At 55.5% G+C, this 25,670-nt stretch overlaps 1 protein-coding gene across 2 annotated transcripts; it reads left to right on the top strand.

Annotated features, from left to right (window-relative positions):
- Window positions 1–5,088: 5,088 nt before the first annotated feature.
- On the top strand, window positions 5,089–25,485 carry MFSD4A (major facilitator superfamily domain containing 4A). 2 transcript variants are annotated; one of them, XM_083878309.1, is made up of 10 exons: window positions 5,089–5,320; window positions 11,469–11,667; window positions 12,451–12,690; window positions 17,082–17,250; window positions 18,802–18,917; window positions 20,425–20,598; window positions 22,217–22,364; window positions 22,960–23,030; window positions 23,212–23,332; window positions 24,320–25,485. In XM_083878309.1, the coding sequence occupies exons 1-10, from the start codon at window positions 5,091–5,093 to the stop codon at window positions 24,382–24,384; spliced, it is 1,533 nt and encodes a 510-aa protein (XP_083734435.1). In that variant the 5' UTR covers window positions 5,089–5,090; the 3' UTR covers window positions 24,385–25,485. The 2 variants fall into 2 exon arrangements, with proteins under 2 accessions (XP_083734435.1, XP_083734434.1); XM_083878308.1 differs by having other exon boundaries at window positions 18,799–18,917.
- The last annotated feature ends 185 nt before the right edge of the window (window positions 25,486–25,670 follow it).

Below are 25,670 nucleotides of genomic sequence, written 5' to 3'. Positions count from 1 at the left end.
GGTTTGGAATTTGATCAGGGATTGGAGGACGACAGTAACACCTCTCTGACCCCAGTGGTCAACTTAGAAATCCATCAGTTTGTCTTTCCCTCTGGAAAGGAATGTGTATTTACAAAATATCAGAATTTGTTTTTGTTACAAGTGTGAGGAAACTCCAGTAGAAATGTGAAGCATCAGAAGGCTGAAAAATCAGGGTGACACAAAGGAACCCTTTTCCCATGGCTAAAAGGCTAAAATCCCCCTGGGATCAGGGATTTTCTGCTCTGGACCCCTTTGGGATGTTCCTGTTGCCCATCCCATCAGTGCTGGAGAGAACCCCCAGCAGGGAGATGCGAAGAGCCAGGCTGGGTTTGGGGGGATCTGTGGGGTCTTTAGGACCAGAGCCAGCGGTGATGACGGATTTGGGGAGGGGACAACTCCCTGTGTCCCCTCCCGGGCTGCAGCTGCCGCCCCCGCCCAGCCTGAGTCACATCCCGGGGCTGCCCAGGGCAGGACCTGTTTGCCAAACCAGTTCCTCCATCTGCCACCCTCATTCCTGCACCTGGCACTGCCGGATCCGGGGAATTGCTCCGCGTCCCCGGCCCTAATCCTGCCTTCCACATGTCCCCAGATGTCCCCTCGGGGAGCTCCGGGGTCCCTCAGCGGGATGCTTTGGGTGCCTTTCCATCCCCGGCGCATTTTTGGGAGGCTCAGCCCGGTTGTCCCGTCCCAGGCAGGGATTTAGGGCGGGCCGGGAGGACGCTCCGGGGTGGCGGCTGCAGGGCAGTGGGTGTGGGAGCTGTTTCAGTGGGCGGGCGGGGACGGGGCAGGGCAGCCCTTCCTCCCTCCAGAGCAGCGTGACGGGCTCTGCCACAACCTGGCCGAGATTTGGGGCTCGTGTTTGACCTAGAACCGGAGCCAAGCTCCCCAAAGCACATTTGGGAACTCCTGACCCCAAACACACGAGGTGAGCACCTCCCTCTCCCAGGAGCAGCTTTCCTGCGGCCAGGAATGATCCAATCCCTCTGTTGTTCTGAGGTGTTTTTTTTTCTTTTCAGCCCTTTGATGTTTCCATTTTGGTTGTGGAGTTTTATACGGAGTTTCAGATAAACAAAAAGTGATGTTTTAAAAACTGGGGTGTTTTTTTGTTTACATTCCTCTCTGGAGGAAGAAAATTGATAGACCTGTAGTTTGGCCAGTGGAGCTGGAGAGACAACAACTTCACTCTCCAATTCTTGGTCATTGTCCAGAATCTATACAAATCGAGGTGGAAAATAACCTGCCCTGTTTTTGCTCTAACAACTGACTGTGTGCACGTCCTTCATTTCCTATCCTCCAGCAGCATGCCTCAGATGAGGAGTTTTCTCTGTGCTCTCAAGATTTTCTCAACCAGGTTCAGAGTTACATCAGCTCAAGCTTTGGCTGCTGCTGGGATTTTTGGCTGATCCCATCTCCAAGTGCACACAGGAGCTCCTGGACCCATCACACGTGGGGTGACCCTTGGGGTTTTAGGGGATTCTTGAGGTTTTAGGGGCCTCTCAGCCCCAAATTGTCCTAAAAGGGGACAGGGAAAACTTCACCAATGTCTGAGCTCCAAGTCCTTGGCCAAGCTGCCAACCCAAACATCGGGGAAAGCCTTGGAGGAGCTCCAGGAATCTGCTGTCCTGTGGGGCCTCAGGTGGTTCCACCCCAAGGAAACCCTTTAGGATTTTATTTTTAGAGCTGGATTTCCCCCACGGTGCCGAGCCTGGGCTGAGAGAGGCGATTCCAACAGCACAACAAATCGGCCTTGGAGCTCTGCAGTCACTGCAAGCAGGACCCAGCACGATCAAAAAATTTCTCCTATGGTTGAAAAGGTTAATTCGTGTAAATAAAAAAATCCTTTGTGTGGCAGGAATGAGCGAGGGCACGGGAAAACCAAAGGAAGGTGTTTCCCAAAGGCCACCGGGACCCTCTGGGCGCTCTCCAGGGAGCTGCAGCTCTGCCCTCCCTTCATTCATGGTTTCCCTCTGCAGCCTGCAGCAAGCGCAGGGCTGGGGGTGTTTCAATTCAGAGCGAGCACAACATTGATCCGAGTTTGGAAAACAGCCTGGAAGTGCCTCCTCGTGGAGCTAATTCGGGGCTCGCATCTCCTCTCGGAGCCCTGTGGCTCGAATTTTGATGAGCTCCCTCCGGGGAGAGGAGCCGCATTTCTGAGGAGCCAGGAGGGATCTGTGTGTTCTTGTGCTGACTAAACCCACCCACGCCTCGGGCCTTATTTGCAAGCAGATCCTGCATGGTTTGTGTCAGCCCCGATGGAAGGGCTCGATATTCCTGGGAGCTGGCGCTGTGACATTCCCGGGGCTGGCGCTGTGACATTCCCGGAGCACCCAGATCACTCGCTGTGACCCCGGCTCGGGGCTGGGTTGATATTTGTCACCTCTGGACGCTGCCTTTGTGTCTGCGGGTGGTGCAGAGGAGCCGCAGGGGTGGGGAGGGATCGCTGAGCCCTTTTAGGGTCGGGAATTCAAGCCCTGGGGGAGCTGATGGCATCAGGGGAGGGGGATGAGCGGCGAGTTCAGCTCTCCCAGCCCCCTGGGTTTCCTTTATCTCCCGATAAAGATCGGGAATGTGGCCCAGGAAAAGCTTTGTCAGCCGTTTATTCTGGGGCAGAGCCCCCGGAGGGTGGGAGATGAGGATCAGCTCTTCCATGCCAAGGGAGATGGATGGGAAAAGGGAGCCGGGAGATCTCAGAATCACGGAATTGTTTGGGCTGGAAAAGACCCCTGGAGATCACCCAGCCTGGAGCGGGTGACTCGGGAACAGCCTGGGTGCTCCTGCCGGCCTTTCCCCGCAGTTTTGGATGGAAAGGTTTTGTTATCCCGATCCTTTCTCCCTCATCCTCACGGGGAAGGGAAGCAGAGGCTGCAGCATCACAAATGGAGTTTTTGCCTGGCAGGGACAGCCCAGGGCTGTGCCTCAAACCCATCCAGGCTGGTTCGGGACGTGTTTGATGCTCTGATGATAAAACTCGATTTCCGTCCGTGCCGTTGAGTCATTCCCTGTCCCTGAGCCCCATTCTCTGTCCCTGTGCCCCATTCCCTGTCCCTGTGCCCCATTCCCTGTCCCTGAGCCCCATTCCCTGTCCCTGTGCCCCATTCCCTGTGCCCCATTCCCTGTCCCTGTGCCCCATTCCTGTGCCCCATTCCCTGTCCCTGTGCCCCATTCCCTGTCTGTGAGCCCCATTCCCTGTCTGTGAGCCCCATTCCCTGTCCCTGTGCCCCATTCCCTGTCTGTGAGCCCCATTCCCTGTCCCTGTGCCCCATTCCCTGTGCCCCATTCCCTGTCCCTGTGCCCCATTCCCTGTCCCTGTGCCCCATTCCCTGTGCCCCATTCCCTGTCCCTGTGCCCCATTCCCTGTCCCTGTGCCCCATTCCCTGTCCCTGAGCCCCATTCCCTGTCCCTGTGCCCCATTCCCTGTGCCCCATTCCCTGTCCCTGTGCCCCATTCCCTGTCCCTGTGCCCCATTCCCTGTGCCCCATTCCCTGTCCCTGTGCCCCATTCCCTGTGCCCCATTCCCTGTCTGTGAGCCCCATTCTCTGTCCCTGTGCCCCATTCCCTGTCTGTGAGCCCCATTCCCTGTCCCTGTGCCCCATTCCCTGTCTGTGAGCCCCATTCCCTGTCCCTGTGCCCCATTCCCTGTCCGTGAGCCCCATTCCCTGTGCCCCATTCCCTGTCCCTGTGCCCCATTCCCTGTCCTGTGCCCCATTCCCTGTGCCCCATTCCCTGTCTGTGAGCCCCATTCCCTGTCCCTGTGCCCCATTCCCTGTCTGTGAGCCCCATTCCCTGTCCCTGTGCCCCATTCCCTGTCCGTGAGCCCCATTCCCTGTCCCTGTGCCCCATTCCCTGTGCCCCATTCCCTGTCCGTGAGCCTCATTCCTGCCCGGCCCTCGCTGTCCCCATCAGTCACGCAGGACAAGGACATCGCTCCGGGCCCTCGGGGCATTTCACCTGCTCTCTCTGATGGTTTAATTGCTCCAGGTGCCCCGGGCAGCCGCAGGAGCCCGAGTTTGGGGCAATTTGGGGGGTTGGGGTGCGATTATCACCGTCCCCAGGTTATCAGAGCCCCTCGTGCCCGCGGGGGCGGCGGGGCTGTGGTGACGCTCCGCGGGCGGGATGGCACTGCACAACAAGGGCTCGGATGCCATTTGGGGTTGGCTAAACATTAAGCCGCGGCCAGGTGGGAATGGAATGAGCACCTGCGGCCCCGGAGCGACATTCCAGAGGCACGGGTCACAGGATGGGCGAGTTCCCGAGCCCGCCCGGGCCACCTGCAGCCCCAGAGCTCCGTCATGGCCGAGCTCCGCCGGCTCTGCTCTGCTCTGCCTGGAAAGAGTGTTCTAAAAATTGCCAGCCTTTCCCCAGCTAAAGTAGGTGAAATATTTATAAACCCATCCTCTAGAGAAGACCTTTTGCGTAAGCATCAACCGCTCCGGCTTTAAAACCAGCGCCCTGCCCCCTCCGCCCCCCGCCCCAAGGCGGCTTGTGCTGCTTTTCCGGGGAAGGGGCAACTTTAATTGCGTTTGTCTGGCACGGCGGCACCTTCCCAGGGCCACGGGGGAGCGCGGGGAGGGCTGGAGCAGGGAAAAACCGGGGGAATTCTGGATTTGTGGATTTCCTGCCCCGGCTGTCTCTGTTCTATTGGGTGTAGCCGCTGTGGCTGCGCTTTAATACGGGGGGGGGGGGGGGGGGGGGGCGAGGAGGGGTCGCCCCAATTTTTTGGGGAGGTGATGCGACCCGCTTTGGGGGGATTTGGGAGGGAAGAGGATGATGATGAGGAGGATGAGGACGAGGAGGATGAGGGGGGATACACGGCGCTGCTCCCAGCGCCCCAGGGCTGAGCCGGGGTCCGGCGGGGCGGCTCCGGGGGCGGCGGGGATGGCGAGAGGGCCCCGCTCCGCCCGGCCCCGGAGGCGGAGCCAGAGCCCGGCGCGGCGGGCTCGCTCGGAGCCACATCCCGCAAAGGAGGAGCGGGGCCGGGCACGGCAGCGGGGCGGCGGCGGGGCCGGAGCTCAGCCCGCCCGGAGCTCCCGCAGCGGGGCCGCCCCGCGCCGCCGCCAGCGCCGCGCACCATGTGGTGGGACCAGCGGGTGTCGGCGCGGTTCCGGAGGAACCTGCAGCCCACCCTCACCTACTGGAGCGTCTTCTTCAGCTTCGGCCTCTGCATCGCCTTCCTGGGGCCCACGCTGCTGGACCTGCGCTGCCAGACCCAGAGCTCGCTCTCGCAGATCACCTGGGTCTTCTTCTCGCAGCAGTTCTGCCTCCTGCTCGGCAGCTGCCTCGGAGGGGTCTTCAAGAGGACGTAAGAGCCTGGAGAACTCAGCGCTGCTCCCTCGGGGGTGTCCGGCTCCGCGCTGAGCCCCCTCCCCTCCTTTAGCCCAGCCCGAGGGTGGGAGAGCCCGCCGCCCCTTGATGGGCTCGGGGGGCTGAGCCGGGCTTTGGGGGGCTGAGCCGGGCTCGGGGGGCTGAGCCGGGCTTTGGGGGGCTGAGCCGGGCTCGGGGGGCTGAGCCGGGCTCGGGGGGCTGAGCCGGGCTTGAGCCGGGCTCGGGGGGCTGAGCCGGGCTCGGGGGGCTGAGCCGGGGATGCTGCCTGGGAAAACCATTCCAGGAGTGAAGCGAGCGCGGGGGACATCGCGGAGGACCCTCAACCCTCTCGTCCTCGGCGGGGAGGGGTTTTCCCTCCCTCGGGCACCTCCCGGCGCGGTTCCATCCCCTCGGAGCTCCGCTCAGCCACAGCCTGAAGTTCCAGACAGAACTTCCCGCGAGGATTTTTTTTTTCTTCTTCTTCTTCTTCCTTAACCTCGCGTGTTTATCCCCCAAAATAATATTTTTGGAAAGCGCGTTTTAACAAGCTCGGCGTGGGAAATGGGGCAGCGCCGCGCTGTGCCCGGAGCTCGGCACCGACACGTGGAGGGAGGCGAGTGGTCCTCGTGGTGTGGCCGAGGGGACAGGGAGGGACACCGGCCCGGGGACCCCCGAGACACCCCCACGGGGATCCTCGGCCAGCCCCGTGTCCGGGATATGCCGCAAATAAATAAAACGCTGGCCCGAGCCCGGAGATTGCCAGCGAGGCGTTTGATTTGGGGCTCGGTGACAGCTCCGGGGATCAGCTGGGTATTGACGTTGTCGCCACCCCGATCCTCGGGGCGGTGATGTAACGTGTGTGTGTGAGAGAGAGAGCTCCACCAGAGCTGGAGAATCCCCCCAAAATCCTTTCCAAAATCGCCTTTAGAGCCGCTTGGGGTTAAATATTTGTGAATTGGGAAGGGGTCGATGACCACGGTGGGACACGGAGGAGGGGACAAGGGGGGCTGCAGGGAATTGGGGACATCGCTGCGGCTCTGCCACAGTGCTGGGTCAGCAGAGGAGCCTCTGCCAGCCCCCGGGGCTGCCTCGCATATGTTTGGAGGAGCAGGGAAGGAAAAGGCACAATTCCCGCTGCCAGCTTCTTCCCAAAGCTCTGGCTCTCGGGGTTTTGTGCTCGGAGACTCCCAAACTTTGAACTCTGCAGCTGCACTTTAGGGGGGGGAAAATGTGTTTGGTGCTGGTTGTGAGGCAGGATGTGTTTGGGATGTTGGAGAAAAAGGGATTTGTGAGCCCCACTGGGGACTGACAGCCCTGCCAGGCAGGCAGGAGGGAATATTTGGGATATTTGGAGCTTGTCACTGTTGTTAGGGGGGGGTTTGCTCAGAGCCTCGCAGCCTCCAAACGTGTGGGAATAATGATTGTTCAGGCTCCAGGAGCTCCGGTACAATCCCTCCCTCAGACACGGATGGACTGAGCTGTCCTGCCAAGGCTTTATAAATCAAATTATGCCCTCGGGGCCTGGGTGCCGGGCAGGGAGGAGCATTGGACAGGTCATCTTTTCCAGTTAGGAGATGGAAACTGCTGCGGAGCATCCCTGGAGCCTGGCTGGGAGCTCAGTGTGATTCCTGGTGCCTGAGGGCTCAGGCTTTGGATTAAATCTGTCTGGGTGACCCATGAGGGACAGCAGTGCCAGGGCTGGGGGCAGGAATGGGTGGTGGCACCAAAATCTCCTGTCCCCAGAGAAACTGCTGAGTGTGATTCCTGGTGCTTGAGGGACACAGATTTTGGATTAAATCTATCTGGATGACTCCTGAGGGACAATAGTGCCAGGGCCTGGGGCAGGAATTAGTGGTGGCACCAAAATCCAGGTTCTCCTGTCCTCAAAAAACCTGCTGAATGTGATTCCTGGTGCCTGAGGGATGCAGACTTTGCTGTTTCCTTTGGATTAAATCAGTCTGAGTGACTCTAGAGGGACAGCAGTGCCAGGGCTGGGGGCAGGAATTGGTGGTGGAACCTCAATGCAGGTTCTCCTGTCCCCACAGAAACTGCTGGGTGCTGCTCCCTGCTCCTGGAGCACTGGGAGGAGGCATTTTAGTGCTGCTGCTCTGTCCCTTCAGCACGAGGCAGCTCCAAAACTCCCTCTGGAGTGAGATCTCAAGGAAATACAAAGTTTGTCACTGCCAGGCTCCCCCGGGGATGGAGGGATGGTGCTGCTGCTCTGGGATTGCTGCTGGTCCCGTTCCTGAGCTTTTGGGGGTGCAGGGGCAGGGCTGGGGGAGCAGCCCCCCGGGAAATGTGGGGTTTGAGCTCTCAGGTTCACCCCAGGCTGCTGCTCCCCTCGCTGGGGCTTGCTGGGATGTGTGGGCAGGAAAAATGCAGCTTTTCCCTGGGGATTTGCATCCCTGGGCTTGGGGTCTGAGCCCCCCTCAGCCCCTGGTGCTGCTCCAGGGGCACAGAGAGCCAGCCCTGAGATCCTCTGTGAGCAGAGCCCTGAGGGCTCTTTCTCCCTGGAATCACCTGGAAAAAGATTCCCAGGAGCCCCTGACAGGCTGTGGGGCTGCAGGAGCTCCCACGATGGGATGGGTGAGCCGGGAGGACCAGCCCGGGCTCAGACACACCCAGGGAGGTGAAATTTTGGGCAAATTCCCACCCCAGCTCCAGGAGGGAGCTATGTGCACCTGCATCTCCCTTTCCTTCCCCATTTTGCTGCATTTCAGGCTGGAATTGTTGGGTTAAAGCCCTGCACACGCTGCTGACAGCAGCACCAGAGTGCCCTAGATTGCTTCTGGTTTATTTTTTTTTTATCCAGAAACAGCATTTTTGTGTCTTGTTGAAATTTTCCTTTTGCTCCCAGGATTTGGGGAGAGGTTCAGCAGCTCCCAGGGATGGCCCTGTCCTGTCCCTGCCCCCATATTCCTTTCCATCTCCTGGAGGTTTCTGGAGCTCTCAGGACACCTCACTTGTCACCACCACCTTTTGTTGCTCAGAGAGGAGCGCAGGATGATTTCCTCGGGGACACAAAACTCCCGCAGGATCCGAGGGGACCCGGAGGCTGCTGTGGGATGATCCTCACCTCATCCCCTCGGGCCTCTGGGCTGTTAACGATCGGTTCTGCAAGTCTGAGTTGGCCTGATTATCATTTCTCTTCTTGATGTGAGGGATTTGGAAAACGCTCCCTGAGGTAGGGGAAAAAATAATAAATAAAATCCGTGCTGGGAGCTGGAAGAGATCCTGGTGCAATGGGAACACCGAGCTGGGGCTCCCAAATCCGAGCTGAGGGATCCCAAATCCGGGATGAGGGCTCCCAAATGCGGCGTAAAGGTTCCCAAATCCGAGTGGGAGGGAGAGGGGAAGCTTTGCCGGCTGGAGCTGCAGGGCTGGGCTGTGGGATTGCCCATCCTGATCCCAAGGAGATGAGCACAAACCTCCCCCGGGCAGCTGCAGGTTTGTGATGGAGGCAGGACATGCTCTGGGAGCTCCTGAAATGAAATTTGGGGCACTGCAAGAGTCGTTTCACACCCTGCTGGAGTGGAGCTTGCCCTGGGCTGTGCCAGAGCCGTGCTGAGGACACGGAGACCAGGCTGTGACATCAGGGCGGCTTCTCCAGCCCTTTTGGAGAGGGTTGGACATGCTGAATTCACGAGGTGCCTCATTTCGGGCACTTCCCGAGGGTTTTGTGTCTCAGGAGATGGTTCAGGGCCTCTCTGGGTGCTGAGCTGAGTCCCCCAGCCCCACTGGGGGCCTGGCAGTGGCAGCAGCCATTCCTTGGTGCCCCCCCAGGCCAGGGCCAGCAGGGCCGGGTGTCACCCTGGACTGGTGGCACTTCCAGGGGGACACAATTGTGTCATTAACCCCTGGCCGGAGGCAGGAATTTTTTACCTGGGGTGACATTTTTAACTCTCATTAAGGACCTAACAACCCCCTCTAATGAGCGTGGTGATGAACGTGCCCGGGGCTCTGCAGAGGAGGAGTTTTGGGAACGCTCCGGGAGGTTTTCCCAGCGCTCCCGGCCCCGGATTCAGCAGCTGCCGGTGCCTGCGCTGCTCTGCACCCCTGGAGGGAGCGGCTTCGGCTCTCCAGGCTGGGAGCTGCTCCTCTCTCATTCGCCAGGCGCTCTGGCTGCCGTGACTGTGCACATCTCACCTCCCTCCTTCCCTCCCCCAGAAATCCCACGGCTCTGCTGTCAGAGGACCATCAGTAGTCACAGCTTTGCAAAACATCGGCCGCTCCTGCCCTGGGCTGGGCCGGGCACTGGGAGGGTCTGGCAGGGCCAGAAGGACTGAGAGGTGCAGGAAATGCAGGAGAGGAGCCTTTGGCCCCTTTGCTCCAGCAGGAGCAGCGAGCAGGACATGGAGGGCCAGGTGACTGTGGGGCTGCAGATGGATGAGGGCAGTGACATAGCCCAGGGACACTGAGTGACAGGGCCAGGGACAGTGACAGGGCCAGGGACAGTGACATTGTCCAGGGGTTGTGACACGGTCCAGGGGTAGTGACAGGGCTGTGACATGGTCCAGGGACAGTGACAGGTCTAGGGACAGTGACATGGCCTGGAAGCAGTGACATGGTCAGGACAGTGACATGGTCAGGGCAGTGACATGGTCCAGGGCCAGTGACAGGGCCAGAGCTGTGTCAGGGCCAGGAAAGTGACAGGGCCAGGACAGTGACATGGTCCGGGGATAGTGACATGGTCCAGGAGCAGTGTCATGGTCCAGGGACAGTGACAGGGCCAGGGCAGTGACAGGGCCAGGGCAGTGACATGGTCAGGGCAGTGACATGGTCCAGGGCCAGTGACAGGGCCAGAGCTGTGTCAGGGCCAGGAAAGTGACAGGGCCAGGACAGTGACATGGTCCAGGAGCAGTGACATGGTCCAGGGCCAGTGACAGGGCCAGGGCAGTGACAGGTCCAGGGCATGGCCAAGGTACTGTCCTGGCCAAGGCCATGGCCAGGCTGTCCTGGCAGGACACCACAAGGGTGGCACCTGGGCTTCCTTCACCCTCCTCCCCTCCTCAGCACCTTCTCCAGCCTCCTGGGGGTGTGGAGCAGGTTTGAGGGTTTTTCTTGCTGGGGATGTCCCTGAGCGCTGCTCAGACCCACATCCCCCAGTTAGTATTAATTAACAAACTGCCACCACCCCGGGCTGGGACAGGGCCCTGCCAGTGCCACGGGCTGTCTGCTGTGCCTGTGCAGCCCCATCTCTCTGTCTGCTCCTTCCTTCCCTCCTTCCCTCCTTCCTTCCTGCCCTCCCTCTTGGCAGCCCCGGGGCCGTGCTGTGCCAGCCCCGGTGTTGGTCACTGCCAGAGCTGGGAGGGGACAAAACCCTGCCCTGGGAGGGGACATCCCCAGCCCTGGGATGGGACAAATCCCCAGCCCTCAGAGGCGTCACCCCAGCCCTTCGAGGGGACACATCGAGGGGATCTCACAGGGGACAGATCCCCAACCCTTAGAGGGGACACATCCCCAGCTCCTGGAGGGGACATCCCAGCCCTGGGAAGGGACACATCCCCAGCCCTGGGGAGAGGACACATCCCAACCCTCAGAGGGGACACAACCCTGCCCTGGGAGGAGAGACAACACAGCCCTCAGAGGGGACACATCCCAGCCCTCGAGCTGCTCCCAGGGAGCAGGGATGGTGCTGCCAGAACGGGGCACAGGGCAGGGAGCAGGAGGTGCAGAGGCTCCCCTGCCCTCCCTGGGAGCAGCTCAGCACACCCAGGCAGCTCTGGGACTGCCACCAGCCCTGCTGTGAGCCAGCCCTGCAGGACAAACACCCTGAGGCTGCTCAAAAGTCAGGATGTGGCCTCACCTGCAGAGCCCCATGTCCCTTTCCATGCCCCACAGAAAGGACAGGTTGTTATTCTGCCTCAAATACAGTTTTGGAGGGATGTTTGCTCTTCTCCTCAAGAGCTGGGTGGAAAATCTGCCTCTTGGAGGCATCAGCCTCCAGGCAGGAGGTGGCAGCACCCCAGGCTGGCTGCAGGGGTGGCCCCAGGCTGGGGGGTGAGGAGCACCTCCCTCCTCTCAGCAGAAAAACTGTGGCTGCTGCAGCTGGAGCTGCAATTCCCCAGGGCTGGGAGAAGGAGGTGGGTGTGGCGTGGCTGCTGCTCTGCTGGTGTCACTGATTGTGTCCTGTCTGTCCCCTCCAGGCTGGCCCAGTCCCTGCTGGCCCTGTTTGCCTCGTCCCTGGCCATCTCCCTGGTGTTTGCCATCATCCCCCTGTGCCACAACGTGGTGGTGCTGGCCGTGGTCATGGCCGTGGCCGGGCTGGCCATGGGCTGCATCGACACCATCTCCAACATGCAGCTGGTCAAGATCTACCAGAAGGACTCTGCCATCTTCCTGCAGGTGAGAGCGGGGCCCTCACCCCTCCCTGGGCAGGTTTGGGATGGGTTTGGGAGGAATTCCGTCCCCAGAAAGGGTTGGGATGATGGAGGTATCATCCCTGGAGGTGTGTAAGGAAAGCCTGACCATAGCACTGTGGGGCCCTCACTGCTCTGGGGAGGCTTGGGATGGATTTTGGGAGGAATTCCTTCCCAGAAAGGGTCAGAATGGTGGCATCACCATTCCTGGAGGTGTCTGAAGCCTGGCTGTGGCATTATGGGGCCCTTACCCCCTCCAGGCAGGTTTAGGATGGAATTTGGGAGGAATTCCTTTTCAAAAAGGATGGTTGGGCATTGGGATGGTGGCATCACCATTGCTGGAGGTGTCTGAGGAAAACCTGATCTAGCCCTGTGGAGCTTTCACTGCCCTGGGCAGGTTTAGGATTGGTTTTGGGAGGAATTCCTTCCCAGAAAGGGTTGGGATGGTGGCACCACCATTCCTGGAGGTGTCTGAGGAAAGCCTGACTGTGGGGCCCTCACTGCCCTGAGCAGGTTTAGGATAGAATTAGGGAGGAACTCCTTCCCAGAAAGGGTGTTTGAGCATTGGGATGGTGGAGGCACCGTCCCTGGAGGCGTCTCAGGAAGGTGACACTCAGGTCTGGTGACAAAGTGAGGTCACAGCTTGGACTCGATGACCTCAAAAATATTTTCCAACCTAATTAACTCTGCAATTCCTCAGAGGAGGAGGAGGAGGAGGAGGAGCTGGATGCTCTGCCACCCTCCTGCTCCACCATGTCACCTCTTGCAGGCCCTGCACTTCTTCGTGGGCTTCGGGGCCCTGCTGAGCCCCCTGATTGCCGACCCCTTCCTGTCAGACACCAACTGCATCCTGTCCAACGGCACGGCCAACGCCTCCAGCAACCTCCCGCACATCCGCAAGTCCCTGCTGCCACACCACCCCGGGAACCTGTCCCGCTACGACCTGCCCATGAAGGGCATGGTGGTGACACGGGTGTCCTACGCCTTCTGGATCATGGCCCTCATCAATGTGAGTGCTGGGGGTGGCCCTGCTCTGTGATAGGAATGTCCCTGCTCTGTGCTGGGAATGTCCCTGCTCCATGATGGGAATGACCCTGCTCTGTGATGGGAATGTCCCTGCTCTGTGCTGGGAATGTCCCTGCTCCATGATGGGAATGACCCTGCTCTGTGATGGGAATGTCCCTGCTCTGTGATGGGAATGTCCCTGCTCCATAGTGGGAATGTCCCTGCTCCGTACTGGGAATGTCCCTGCTCCGTACTGGGAATGTCCCTGCTCCATATTGGCAATGTCCCTGCTCTGTGCTGGGAATGTCCCTGCTCCATACTGGGAATGTCCCTGCTCCGTGCTGGGAATGTCCCTGCTCCATACTGGCAATGTCCCTGCTCTGTGCTGGGAATGTCCCTGTTCTGTACTGGGAATGTCCCTGTTCTGTACTGGGAATGTCCCTGCTCTGTGCTGGGAATGTCCCTGCTCCATACTGGGAATGTCCCTGCTCCGTGCTGGGAATGTCCCTGCCCTGTGGTTTTGAGAAGAAACTTTCTTGAGAATTTTTTCTTGGGAAAAAGTCAGCAGCTGCCAGCAGGCTAAAATCACACAGACCCAGAAATGTCAGACCCACAGGGAACGTTCCTGTTCCCTGCTGGGAATATTCCTGCTCCATGGGTTTGCAGGGTTTGTGCTGTTTGGGGGGTCCTGGTGACAGGAGCAGTACAAGGAAAGGTTCAGTTTTTACCAAAACCCATTTTTATCTGGGTATTTCACCTTTGGATGTGCTGGGGTCGATTCTGGGATTTGTCTGAGCTCCCTGGTACCTCCAGCACCTCCCAGGTAGGAGCTGGACCAGCAAACTCTGCTCAAATCCAGAGTTTTTCCTTCATGCTGAGCTGGGGAGGTACCAGAATGGCCTGGAGGAGGGGAAAGTGCCCATCAGGGAACTGGATGATGGGACAGAAGGGATCAGGGCCTCTCTCTGATGTTATTTTCCCTGGAGGGCACAGCAGGTGTAAAAGTCCTTCCTTTGATGGGGAGAGGAGGGATCTGGTGTCCCTTTTTCTCCTATCTGAGGGCAATAAAATGGGGAATCCTGCCTGGCAGCTCCTTCCCTCTGGAATTGAGCCCCCAGAGCCTGAGGATGGGCACGTTGCCCTTCTCCTGTCCCCGGCCACCAGAGCAGCCCTTGGGTTGCCACTCCTCCACCAGTACCAGGCAAAGGCAGCTGCACTTCCTTTCCTTGGCCTCTCCCCATTTATTAAATTAATAAAACATCCCAATTTTCCCCCATCCAGGGGTTTTCACCCCTGTGGGAGGAGCTCGGGCAGGTGCTGGGATGAGTTTCTGGGCAGAGTTACCCAAAAAAAGGCCCGGGCTGGGAGGAGAGGAGCTTTAATTACCTCCAGCTCTGTCTGTGCCATGGGAAATGTGCTTTTAATTACTCCAGAGCTGGCAGATCCTGAGCAAACCCATTCAGTTTGGAAGCAGAGTTTAACACCTGCTTTGAACCCGATGATGTGTGTGATTTGGGGAGCACCAGTGGGAATTTCCAGACCCCTCCCTGCCCCCAGCAGGGTGCTATGGGGGGTTTTGGGGTGAGGACAGCACCACAGGCCGTGGGTTTGAGCTGAGTCTGTGCATCAGGACACGCTCAAGTGCTGCACGCACGGGCAGGTGGGTGGAATACAGAATCCCCAGGATTCCCACAGGCTGTGGAGGAACACCATGAGGATGGAAAGGAGGCTGGGAGGTTTGGGGGATCAGGGTTAAATAACAAACACAGAGCGGGGAGTTGGGTGTGCTCAGCTCACGAGCCAAGCTGTGATTGCCTTTCCCAAATCCTTGCGGAGGGAACTGATTTTATTCCGTGTTTAAATCATCCCAAACCACTGGAGGTTCTGGGAGCAGCTCAGCTCCAAACTGCTGATCCTTTTCCAGGTGGAAACAGCAGAGGAAGAAGATGGGAAAGGGATTTTTAAACCTCCAGGGCTGTGGATGAAAAGAGTTAACGAGAGAAATGGAAACCAGGAGCAGCAGCTCAGTTATAAAAATGGCCAAATCCCACATTTCCATCCCATTTTTTGTGTGGATTCTGACAAGGCACGAGCTGAAATGATTCATTTCGAGCTCTTGCTTTTGTTTAGAGTGGAAACGTCTCAATCTGACTCTGGCACAGGCGCCCTGTGCGGGGCTGACAGCAGAGCTGTGCCCGTGTGTTTTGAAGAGAAATGGGTTTGCTTTGGGAAAATGAAGCAGCTCAGCATAATCAAAACAAAGCCCTTGGATCCCTCCCAGCCAAAAATCTTTCACTCAACAAGAATTTTTTTTTTTTTTTTTTTTTTTTTTTTTTTTTTTTTTGCCTTTTCATCCCCGATTTTGGAACAAAAACCCCTCATGTTTTAAAATTCAGTTCTCCCACGGAACGGAAATTTCGTCACCCAGCCCAGTTTTGCAAGGGGGGCTAAAAAATCAGGGAAATGTTCCTGGGAGAGGGGGATGTGTTTGTCCGGAAGGTGCTTTCCCAGGGGAAGTGTGGGACTCTCCATTGTGCTCCGGCTGCCCTAAAGGAGCCCTGGGACACAATGGCAGGGAATAATCCCGGGTTCCTGGGGGGAAAACACTGAAATAGCAGCGGGAGGGAAGGAAGGAGCTGGAATATCCCCACGCTGAGCTCAGGGGATGCAGCAACTTGTTGAGTTTTGGAGGATGGATAAAAGCTGCCAGGGGAGGGATGGAGCAGCTCTGGGAATTTGGGAAGTGGAGAGTTGGGTGCAGGGAACTGAGAGCTCTGCTTGCCCTTTTTTCCCTTCTTGCCAAAAAGAAAAAAAAAATAAAAAATATATATATATATATATATATCCTGAGAAGGAATTCTGGGAGAAAAAGGTTGTGGCACCAAAATGTGGCTGTCCAAGAGGGATGGTCAGGGATGGGGGATCCAGCGTGGTGGGATCCATCCATGGGTGGGACATCCTAAAAATGTCCCAGCCTGGTTAAAGCAAAATGAACCTGCTCCATTTAAAGGTGAGGGTGTGCAGAGCAGGGATGACCCAGAGTGGGACTGGGAACTGGGGAATCCCAAACTGGGGCCGTGTCCTGCCCGAGGCTGGGAGTGCCCAGGGCTGTTATCTGCACAGCCAGGCCCTCTGAAGGGTGGGGTGGGGAGGGGTGGGGGGGGGAGGAATATTTTTGCTAAATCTGCAATTCAGAAGAATGAAATCTGGTCCTGACCTCCGGAAGGATCAGAACTATCAAGCAAATGCGTTTTTCTTCCATGGGACCGAACTCCCTGTTCCTATTCCCATTGTTCCCAGAACAATGCGAGCCTCATAAATGAATTCAGGCGCGAGGGGCGGGCTGGGAGGGAGGGGGGAGTTCTCCATACATTTAAATCGTGCCACGAGCCAACAAAAGGCAGGAAACTCGGAGCTGGAGCTCACACTTGCTCCCAGACATGTAGAAAACAAGGGAATGAGCTGTCACTTAGGATTTCCTGGCTTTCTCCCCCAGTTGGTCGCAGTGTAAACACCGCTGGGTTGTGCTGGGAGGAGACGGGAGGGCTTCGTTCTCTTCCCTCTGTTTCCTCACCAGGGGAAAAACAAAAATCACAAAATCCACAATTCCCTGTGGATTTGGCGGCACCAGGGAGTCGTGGGTGTGTGCTGGGAGTGGGCTCATCCCATGGGATCACTGTGCCAGGGGGTCCTGCAGCCCCATGGGTCCGGGGAAGGGAGATGTGGGGTGGGATTGCTGGAATTGTGGTGGGATCCTGCAGTGCTGGAGCATCCCTGGATGCTCAGAGGAGCTCCGAGCTGGGCTGGGCTCTCTCTGCTCTGCTCAGGCTATGCCAAGGGGCTGCTGGAGGTCGCTGGGCTGCAGCAGAGCTGTCCCTGTTGGCCTGGGAACCGCGGGCTCCTCTCTCAGGAGGTGCTGAGCAACTCCTGCTAATGGCCGGGGATGGGGCAGGCAGCAGCTCCCTCTTCCCTCCTGCAGAATTCCAGCCCCAGCTCCAGCTGCAGCAGCTGCTCTGTGGGGTCATTCCTGGGGCAGGAGGAGCCCAGGGTTGGACACCGCCAGAGTGTTTGGGGTTTGCAGGGCTGGGGTGGAGGTTTGTCTTGGGGTCCCTGTGCCCATTTCCAGGTGAATGCTGGAACCTGGGGATGCCCCAGCAGATCAGGAGACTTTTCTCCCAATTTCCTCCCTTTTTTCCCCTCTCTCCATCCCTCCCTCCCTCCCTCCCTCCCTCCCCATCTCCTCGTCCCATCCCCATCTCTCCTCCCTCTCAGAATTCCCTTCAGTCACCTCCCTTGAGAATTCTGAGCACAGCACCTCAAAACCCCACTGCTGAGGGGAGCTGGGCTGTGTTTTTGGGCTGTCCATGTGCTCACCCAGCCCTCTGTGCCCTCCAGCTGCCCGTGCCCATCGCTGTGTTCTTCCTGCTCTACAAGGAGAGGATGGTGCCCTGCTTCAACGGCAGCAGCCACCCACTGCTGTCGGCTGATGAGCTCGCCCTGGAGACACGGCCCGGGGACAAGGACGAGCTCTCCACCTCTGCCCAGAGACCCCACATGGCTGCAGGTGAGCTGGACCTGCCTCTCTTATGGGTTTTTGGGGAGGAAAAGCCGTATTTGAGCGTGTGTGGGTGTAATGAGGGATCCAAGAGCTGTGCTATGAGGAGGAGATGTTGCAAAGTGTGAGCAGGGATTTAATCCAGGAATAGTCAAACAATCCATTTGGTGCTCAATTGCCCTCAAATTAGCAGGAATCTTGAACAGAGATTGATATCCTGATCCTAATGAGGTCTCTGTGTTTCTCTATTCCATGTTGCCAACCCTGGGCCCTCCAACCCTTTAGGGCCACGTGGCATTTGTGCCCCTTCATCCCCTCCCAGTTTTGGGTCACATTTCTTACTGATTATTCCCTTCAAAAGTGCTCATTGTGCTGCAGATGCTGATTTTCATAGGAAAGGAAGAAGAAATAATAAATTTCCCCTCCCTTGTTTGAGGGGAAAAGTGAAATCCAGCAATAGTTTGCCCTTGAGCTCATGGCTGCACCCTGGCCTGGGGACAATGGTGACATTGTTCTTTCCTACCCAGGAGAGACATGTCAGAGTCAATTCTTTGTGTAAACAGTGAATCTCGGTAGTAAATAATGCTTCAGGGCTGTGGGAAGTGTTCCGTGTTATTCCTGGAAAGATGGCACTGCCCCTGGGCACCTAAAGGGAATTTCAGGGAATTCTTGAAGTTGAGGGAGAGTTGAGGTGTGGGGAGGGGCTGGAGGGAAGGCTCAGGGGTGATGCCAAGCTCTGTGTGTGGGTCCCCCTTTCCCAAAGGCTCCTTGTTGGGTGTAATCTCCTTTATCCAAGGGATGGGAGCTCTCCTGTGCTGGGCTCTCCCTGGGGCAGCTCCAGGGATGAGGAGATTTGGGCTATGAGTGCCCTGGTCAAGGTTTTATTGCCTGCGAGAGCAGGGCCAGAAGTGTGGAGCCCCAAAATGGGAAGAGGAGCAAGAGCAGCTGCAGGAAGAGAAGTGGCAGGAGAGACCAGGATTCTGGGGTGTGGAGATCCAGGATTTTGGGGATGTGGAGAGCCCAGGGTTTTGGGGTGTGAAGATACAGGGTTTTGGGATGTAGAGAGCACAGGACTTTCAGGTGTGGAGATCCTGGATTTTAGAGTGTGGAGATCCAGGATCCTGGGTTGTGAAGAGCTGGGATTTTGGGGATGTGGAGAGCCCAGGACTTTGGAGTGTGGAGATCCAGGATCCTGGGGTGTGAAGATCCAGGACTTTGTGGCGTGAAGATCCAGGATTTTGGGGTGTGGAAAGCCCAGGATTTTGAAATGTGGAGATCAAGGATTTCTAGTGTGGAGAGCTGAGATCCCTGGGGGTGTGGGCAGCAGGTATCCCTGGCTGTGGGATCCAAGATCCCAGGCTGTGAGCAGACCCCACACCCATTCCCATTTCCCTCTGGAAGCTCAGAGGAAGGTCAAGGTGAGGTGGAGCCCCCAGAAGTGCCCCACGTTCAGGGTCCTGGTTGGGTTTGTCCCACAAACCAAACCCCACTGGGGGCTGGCAGCCACCCAGCCCCGGGGGGACGTTCTGCTCAAGTTTGCTTTGCATTGTTCTCCAGCAGGTCACGAGGATTTGTTCAGCTGCTGTCAAAGCAAAAACTTCCGAGGGGCTTCCTTCACCTATTTTGCCGTGCACATCACAGGGGCTCTGGTCCTCTTCATGACTGATGGCATCGTGGTGAGTTCACCTGCCCAAATCTGGAATTTTTCCTTCCTCAGGACTCTCCAGACCCTTCCCCAGCTCCCTCAGGATTTTCTGAATCCCACCAATCACTTGACCACTCTTTCCATGAGGAAATTCCTGCTGAAATTCCAACCTGAGCCTCCCCTGGCCCAGCCTGAGGCCGTTCCCTCTCCTCCTGTCCCTGTTCCCTGGGATAAGATCCCAAATCCCCCCCGGCTGTCCCCTCCTGTCAGGGAGTTGTGGAGAGTCAGAAATTCCCCCTGAGCCTCCTTTTCTCCAGGCTGAGCCCCTTCCCAGCTCCCTCAGGACTCTCCAGACCCTTCCCCAGCTCCCTCAGGACTCTCCAGACCCTTCCCCAGCTCCATTCCCTTCCCAGCCCCTCAAACTGGGGCCCCAGAACTGGACACAGCCCTTGAGCTGTGACTCCACCAGTGCCCACTACAGCCCAAGTCACACCTGAACACATTTATTTTGCCTGTCCCACTCTTCTCCTTTTGTAGAAAAACAACCAGCAGCTCCAGACTGAGGTGATAACTCAGAAATCCTTTCTCAGGGAGGCTTTTTGCAGAGCCTGACGGCTGCCCTTGGATGGCAGCCCCACTTATTGCCTGGATTCCAGCCAGGGAACAGCCCAGGGAAGCTGGTGCTGTCTGTAAGCTCTGCTTTTTTCTAACCCCTGTGATACCCTCAGGGGTTAATGGTGAGAGGGGTCACACAGGTTTGGGAATGTCCCAGGCTCTCCATCCCCAAGAACAACCAACCCTGACCTCTAAATGTGAGGTTTGGAGAGTGTGGAACTGTCGTTGTAGGACATGAAAGAGAGATGAGAGGCTCCAAATATTTCAGGAGGCAAAGAGCATAGAAAAAAGCCTTTTATTGTCTAATTCTTACTACCTTTTATAAGGTGTTCTGACACAGACTGAACATGGTTGGGGAATAGGAATGACACCTCTCTGATCCCATTGGTTAAACCAGAGAAACAGCAAAACCCCACCTGGAGAAAGGTTATTCTGGGAAAGGAGAGTTGTTTGCTGAGATTGTTTTGAGAAGAAGCTTTCTTGAGAAATTTTTCCTTGGGAAAAAGTCAGCAGCTGCCAGCAGGCTGAAATCACTCAGATTATATCAGAAATGTCAGGGCCACAGTGGAACTCCAAGAGGGGAAGGAGGATCTCCACAGACTGGGCTTTTCCCTGGAACAGCTTTGCCCTTTTAGGACAGATTAAACCCCACGTCCTGCTGCTGGTGGATCTGCAAACCCTTGGGGAACAGGTTTCACCATGGGTGGTCTCTCCACCATGAGGAACTGGAGGACCTTTATCTCAGGGTCCTTGCGCCCATGTCCAGGTGAAAGCTGGATCCTGCCACTGCAGATCAGGAGAGTTTTCTCCCAGTTTCCTCCCTTTTTTCCCCTCTCTCTCCTGTCCCACCCAGCCTGCATCCCTGGAGGACAGAGGAGCCTGAATTCCCCCCAGGGAGGTGACAGGGTGTGTTTTCCCTGCAGGGAGAGTACTCAGGGTTTGTGTACAGCTACGCCGTGGAGGAGCCGCTGGCCGTGGTGCACAAGGTGGCCGGGTACCTGCCCAGCCTCTTCTGGGGCTTCATCACCCTGGGCAGGCTCATCTCCATCCCCGTGTCCTACAGGATGAAACCAGCCACCATGGTCTTCATCAACGTGGTGAGAATGGGGTGTTAATCCCTTTAAATCCCTCTTTTCTCGTCGTGGGGGGGTTTGGAGCTGCAGCTCCTCTCACACACCTGGGGGTTCGCACAGTTTGGGTAGACAAGGTGCTGCAGCCCTGGTTCTGTGCCTGAGGTGTTTTGGTTTTCTGAAATTCTTTTCCCAGGGAATTTTCTGTAAACAAGAGAAGTGTTTTTGTAGCTGTAATTTTGTTATTCATTCCTTTCCCTAGGAGGGACTTTTTCTTAATGTCCCTCTGGTCTGACCAATGTGAATGAAGAAGTTTGTCTTTGTTTTACCAATCAAATTGGTCTGTGTGAAATAGTATAAAAGAGAGACACATGCCAAAAATAAAGGAGTCGTTTTCAGCCTTCTGAAGTTCAAAGTCTGTGTTGCACCCAAACAGCATCAAGATGTCCTCCAGGTAGCCACAATTTAAAAGCTGATGGCCCAACTTTCCTGAGCCTGCTCCTCACTGGATGTGGTGGGAGAGTTGAGAAAGCACCAGGAGAACTGGCACTAAAAACATGCCAATTTTATTTACCTGACATGGTGTCCCCTTCATCCAGAGGGGGAAATTAATTCCTGGGGTAGCCACGGGAAAGGGAAGGCAGATCAGAATGTAAATCCTCTGCTCAGGCTGCAGCAGCTGGCAAAGGTTGCTGAAGTTAATAAAACACCTCTTGGGAAAGGGGCAGGAATAATTTTGGGATGTCTAAGGAAGATGTGTGTAAGGACATGGCAGAAAATAGGGAGGGGATGATCCAAATCCCACTTCTTACAAAGTGCAGGTAGGTAACTTCTAATTTATTTGAACCAGAAGCGATTCTGGTGGCTGTATTTTGGTATTATAACATCTTAGAAGATTTTGGGATGTTCTGAGTAAAAAATCCAGGCTGACACTGCCCCTGTGCACTGCTGGGAGGTGCTGTAGGATCCAGCAGCTCCCAGAGTCGTGGCAGCATCGTCATAACAAATTCCAGCTCACATTCGGCTTCTTTAAGATCCAAATTTCTCCTGAGCACTTGCACAGGGCCGCAATCAGGACCCGACCAAATTAAAACTAAACCAGCTGGAATATCAGAGCTCCCTCTGCTGACTCTGCCCTGGATCACTCGGGCATTTCCCAGAGGTTTTGGTTATTCCCCTCCAAGCCAGAGGTGAGGAAAGGCTGATTTAAATGCAGTTGCCTCTTTGGCTTTAATGCTGTGGCTGCTTTCTGAGCAGGGGATTCTGTATTTATTGAGAATTACTTCATTGTTACTCAGCAGAATAAAGAATTATGAGTCATTAAGACATGTAAATATTGTGGAAGGTACTGTTGCATTTGAAAGTACATTTTTCAGATAAAACCTTCAGTTTCTATGTAATGAAATTGAGATTTAATTACTGAATTATATTATGAAAATTAGCAAATTCTTTAAAGCCAGATGGATTTTCTTCGGCCATTCAATTTCTCAAACGCTGATTTTTTTTTCCCCCCCCAGCATGTTTTCTCTTCCAGACTATTTCCTACTAAAACATCTTTTCCCCTCTGGAATATTTCCTATTAAAACCAAAACTCTAGACCCTGTTGCGTTTTTCTGACTGATTTTTTTCTGCCTGCTACTCACAGGTCGGGGTCCTCATCACCTTCCTGCTGCTCCTGATCTTCTCCTCCAGCGTGGTTTTCCTGTTTGTGGGCACAGCATCCCTGGGGCTGTTCCTCAGCAGCACCTTCCCCAGCATGCTGGCCTACACCGAGGACATCCTGCAGTACAAAGGTGAGCTGCCCTTTGCCCAGCTGCATTTTTGGATCCCATTCTCCCTTTTTTCATCTCCGTCCCTCCTCCCTCAGGAGGCCTGGAAGTTCAGGTTTGCTTTTTGGAAGGCGGATTTAATGCAGAAAAGTGTCAAATTCTCTGTTTTGCTGATGATTAAGGAGCCCAGGCAGGGATCCAGCCTTGGCTCCTGGTTTGGGGAGCTCAGGGAGTGGCAGGAAGGTCCTTTGCAGGGAGATGGTTCTGAAAACATCACCAGATTCCCTGAGGATGCAACCCCAGAGCTTGGCCAGCTCCTCCAGGAGCTCTTTGTCAGCCTGTCTCGAGGGCAGTGAGACAGAAAAACAAAAACCTTCCCAGCAAGAGGCAACATCAGCTCTGCCAGCACAGGCAGATGGATTTTTTTTACATTTCATTTCCACCTTTCTGCACTTCTGCAAGTCTGCAGAGGCATTTTCAACATTAAGTGAAAATATGCATTGAGCATTTGTGACTTTGGTGTGATGACATCCATGAAAAAGCTCTAAAGGAGCACAGGGTGGCCCCTGGGCGCTGTGTCACCTCTGCTGCCACCACCCCTTGCCCTGTTTCCTTGCAGGTTGTGCCACAACCGTGCTGGTGACGGGGGCTGGAATTGGAGAGATGGTGCTGCAGCTGCTGGTGGGCTCGGTGAGTAGCCAGAGGGTGGCAAAACCCCAAAGAAATTTGGAATTCACAACTCAAAACCTCAGTTCTGCTTCTGGGCACTGCCTGAGCTTTGAGTTATCCTCCAGCAAAGCCCTCCCTGATGATCCACGAGGAATCTGAGTGGTGTCTGATCCCTTTTTTTTGGTTTCCCATCCGTCTGCAGATCATCCATGATCGGGGCAGCTACAGTTTCCTGGTGTGTGGGATGATCTTTGGCTGCTTGGCCTTTACCTTCTACGCCCTGCTGGTGTTTTTCCACAGGATGTACCCCAAGCCCTCCCCAGGTAAGAGCCCCAGCCCTGAGCCCTGAGCTTTGGGATGGGAGTGAGAGCAGCACGAGCCTCACTCCACCAAAATGCAAGGAAATGTTTATTTTACTGCTGCTTCCTCTCTCCTTTTCCTGCTTTGTCTTGCCCACAAAGCCTTGGCAGCAGCAGGAGCAGCTCAGGGTTTGCTTTTTTTTCTGCTGGAGAAGCAAGGGAAAAAAAAAAAAAGCAGAGCTTACAGACAGCACCAGCTTCCCTGGGCTGTTCCCTGGCTGGAATCCAGGCAATAAGTGGGGCTGCCATCCAAGGGCAGCCGTCAGGCTCTGCAAAAAGCCTCCCTGAGAAAGGAGTTTTGAGTTATCACCTCAGTCTGGAGCTGCTGGTTGTTTTTCTACAAAAGGAGAAGAGTGGGACAGGCAAAATAAACGTGTTCAGGTGTGACTTGGGCTGTAGTGGGCACTGGTGGAGTCACAGCTCAAGGGCTGTGTCCAGTTCTGGGGCCCCAGTTTGAGGGGCTGGGAAGGGAATGGAGCTGGGGAAGGGTCTGGAGAGTCCTGAGGGAGCTGGGGAAGGGTCTGGAGAGTCCTGAGGGAGCTGGGAAGGGGCTCAGCCTGGAGAAAAGGAGGCTCAGGGGGAATTTCTGACTCTCCACAACTCCCTGACAGGAGGGGACAGCCGGGGGGGATTTGGGATCTTATCCCAGGGAACAGGGACAGGAGGAGAGGGAACGGCCTCAGGCTGGGCCAGGGGAGGCTCAGGGTGGAATTTCAGCAGGAATTTCCTCATGGAAAGGGTTGTTAAACACTGGAAGTGCTCAGGGAAGGACTCTCCCATCCCAGGGAAGGGCTGGACATGGTGCTCAGTCACTGGCTCAGGCCAGTGACAAGGTGGGGACATGGGGGGGTGATGGAATAACAGCACTCTTGATGGGAAAACCTCACTCCCATCCCCTTTAATCTCAACTAAAGTGTCCATTGAGGTGAAATTTGACTGAATCTCTTGCAGAGCTGGACGAGGCGTCCCCTGAGAAAGCAGCAGAGCCTGAGGACACGGGGCAGTACCAGCGCTGAGGGAGGGCCCAGCTCTGCACCAGCAATAAACCCACCCCCAATTAAACATTGGTGATTTCACATTTAATGAACTGAATCATGCCGAGTTCTCTGCAAGCAAAAAAAAGCACAGTAGGTTGGGGTAAGGCAGAATGGAGGGAAATCAATCCCAAAACGTTGAGCTGAGCACGGGGTTGTGCCAAAAAGAAAAATCCTGGGAGTGCCCTGGCCCAGGGAGGTTTGCACAGCACTTCTCCTGCAAATGGACTTTTATTTTTACCTGCTGAGGACAGAGGGTGGGAAGGACAAGCTGCTCTCTGCTCCTCCTCCAAGACTGAATGTCTCCTCCTGAAATGATTTGTTTTTATCTCTGGCCTGTGGTGCACAGGAGCCCCTCGAATTTGCAGCACAATCTTGGGATTTAATTCATTTTTGTGCAGCGGGGCCTGGGGTGGGTGTCACCTCCCTGCTCCTCCCAAAGGGGGGACAGTCCCACGCTGGCAGAGCCCTCCAGGGGCACACAGGGAGCAGGGCCTGTCTCTATTTGCACACTTCATTCCTGTATATTCCACCCTCTAAACAGTGTCTTACTCAGCATGCTCAGGCCTTTGAAATGATTTTAAGTAATCATTTGCTTTTTTTTTCTTTTATTTTTGAGGGGGGTTTCTCTTCTTTGTTTTTTACTTTTTAAGTCAAGAATGAGCTGTGCTGGTTCATTTTGCTTTAAGTCCCTCCTCAAGCTGCTCCAGCTGCAGTGTCTTATTTTTTTTTTTTTTTTTTTTTAAAGTTTGTTTTTATTCCCAGCTTCCAAGAGAAGCTCCAAGAGAGATTTTTTTTTTTTTTTTTTTTTAAATTTTGGGGAGCTAAGCTCCAGCTGCTTCACCTGTGCAATCTCCTCCTGCAGGTGCCTTGTGTAAGGTACTCACTCCCACAGCCCCACACAGCATGGCCTGTCGCAGGCAGCAGGAAAAGGACTGGGATTTTTCAGGAAAAATGTCAAAAGGCTCCATCCAGCTCCTCCTGCTGGATGTAAACTCCTCGCTTGAACTGCTGTATGTGATGTACATATGTACGTGTGTATATAAGGCAGTGTTTAATTAAAGGTGATTGATTGATTGCTAATTGCTCCTGCTCCATTTCACAGTCTTAAAGGGTTTTTTAAGGTTTTGTTTGTTCATTTTAGGGTTTTTTTTGGTTTTGGTGGCATTTTTTTAGTTTTTTAGATTTTTTTTAAATTAAAGCGGTTTTGGCGTTTGAAGAATTAATTAAGAAGAATTTTAACAATTAATTAAGAAGAATTTGAAGAC

The sequence above is a fragment of the Zosterops lateralis genome (genome assembly GCF_965231275.1).
Source record: "Zosterops lateralis genome assembly, chromosome: 26".
In the NCBI taxonomy this organism is placed as follows: Eukaryota; Metazoa; Chordata; class Aves; order Passeriformes; family Zosteropidae; genus Zosterops; species Zosterops lateralis.
The sequence above is the reverse complement of the archived record's forward strand: the minus strand, read 5'-3'. Positions and strand labels throughout refer to the sequence as shown.

Bases quoted from the DNA above. Each gene is read 5' to 3' on its own strand.
- MFSD4A (XM_083878308.1), top strand. From the start codon at position 5,091: ATGTGGTGGGACCAGCGGGTGTCGGCGCGGTTCCGGAGGAACCTGCAG. The intron at 17,251-18,798 runs GTGAGCTGGACC...ATTGTTCTCCAG, and splicing joins GAGACCCCACATGGCTGCAG to CAGGTCACGAGGATTTGTTC. The intron at 22,365-22,959 runs GTGAGCTGCCCT...GTTTCCTTGCAG, and splicing joins GGACATCCTGCAGTACAAAG to GTTGTGCCACAACCGTGCTG.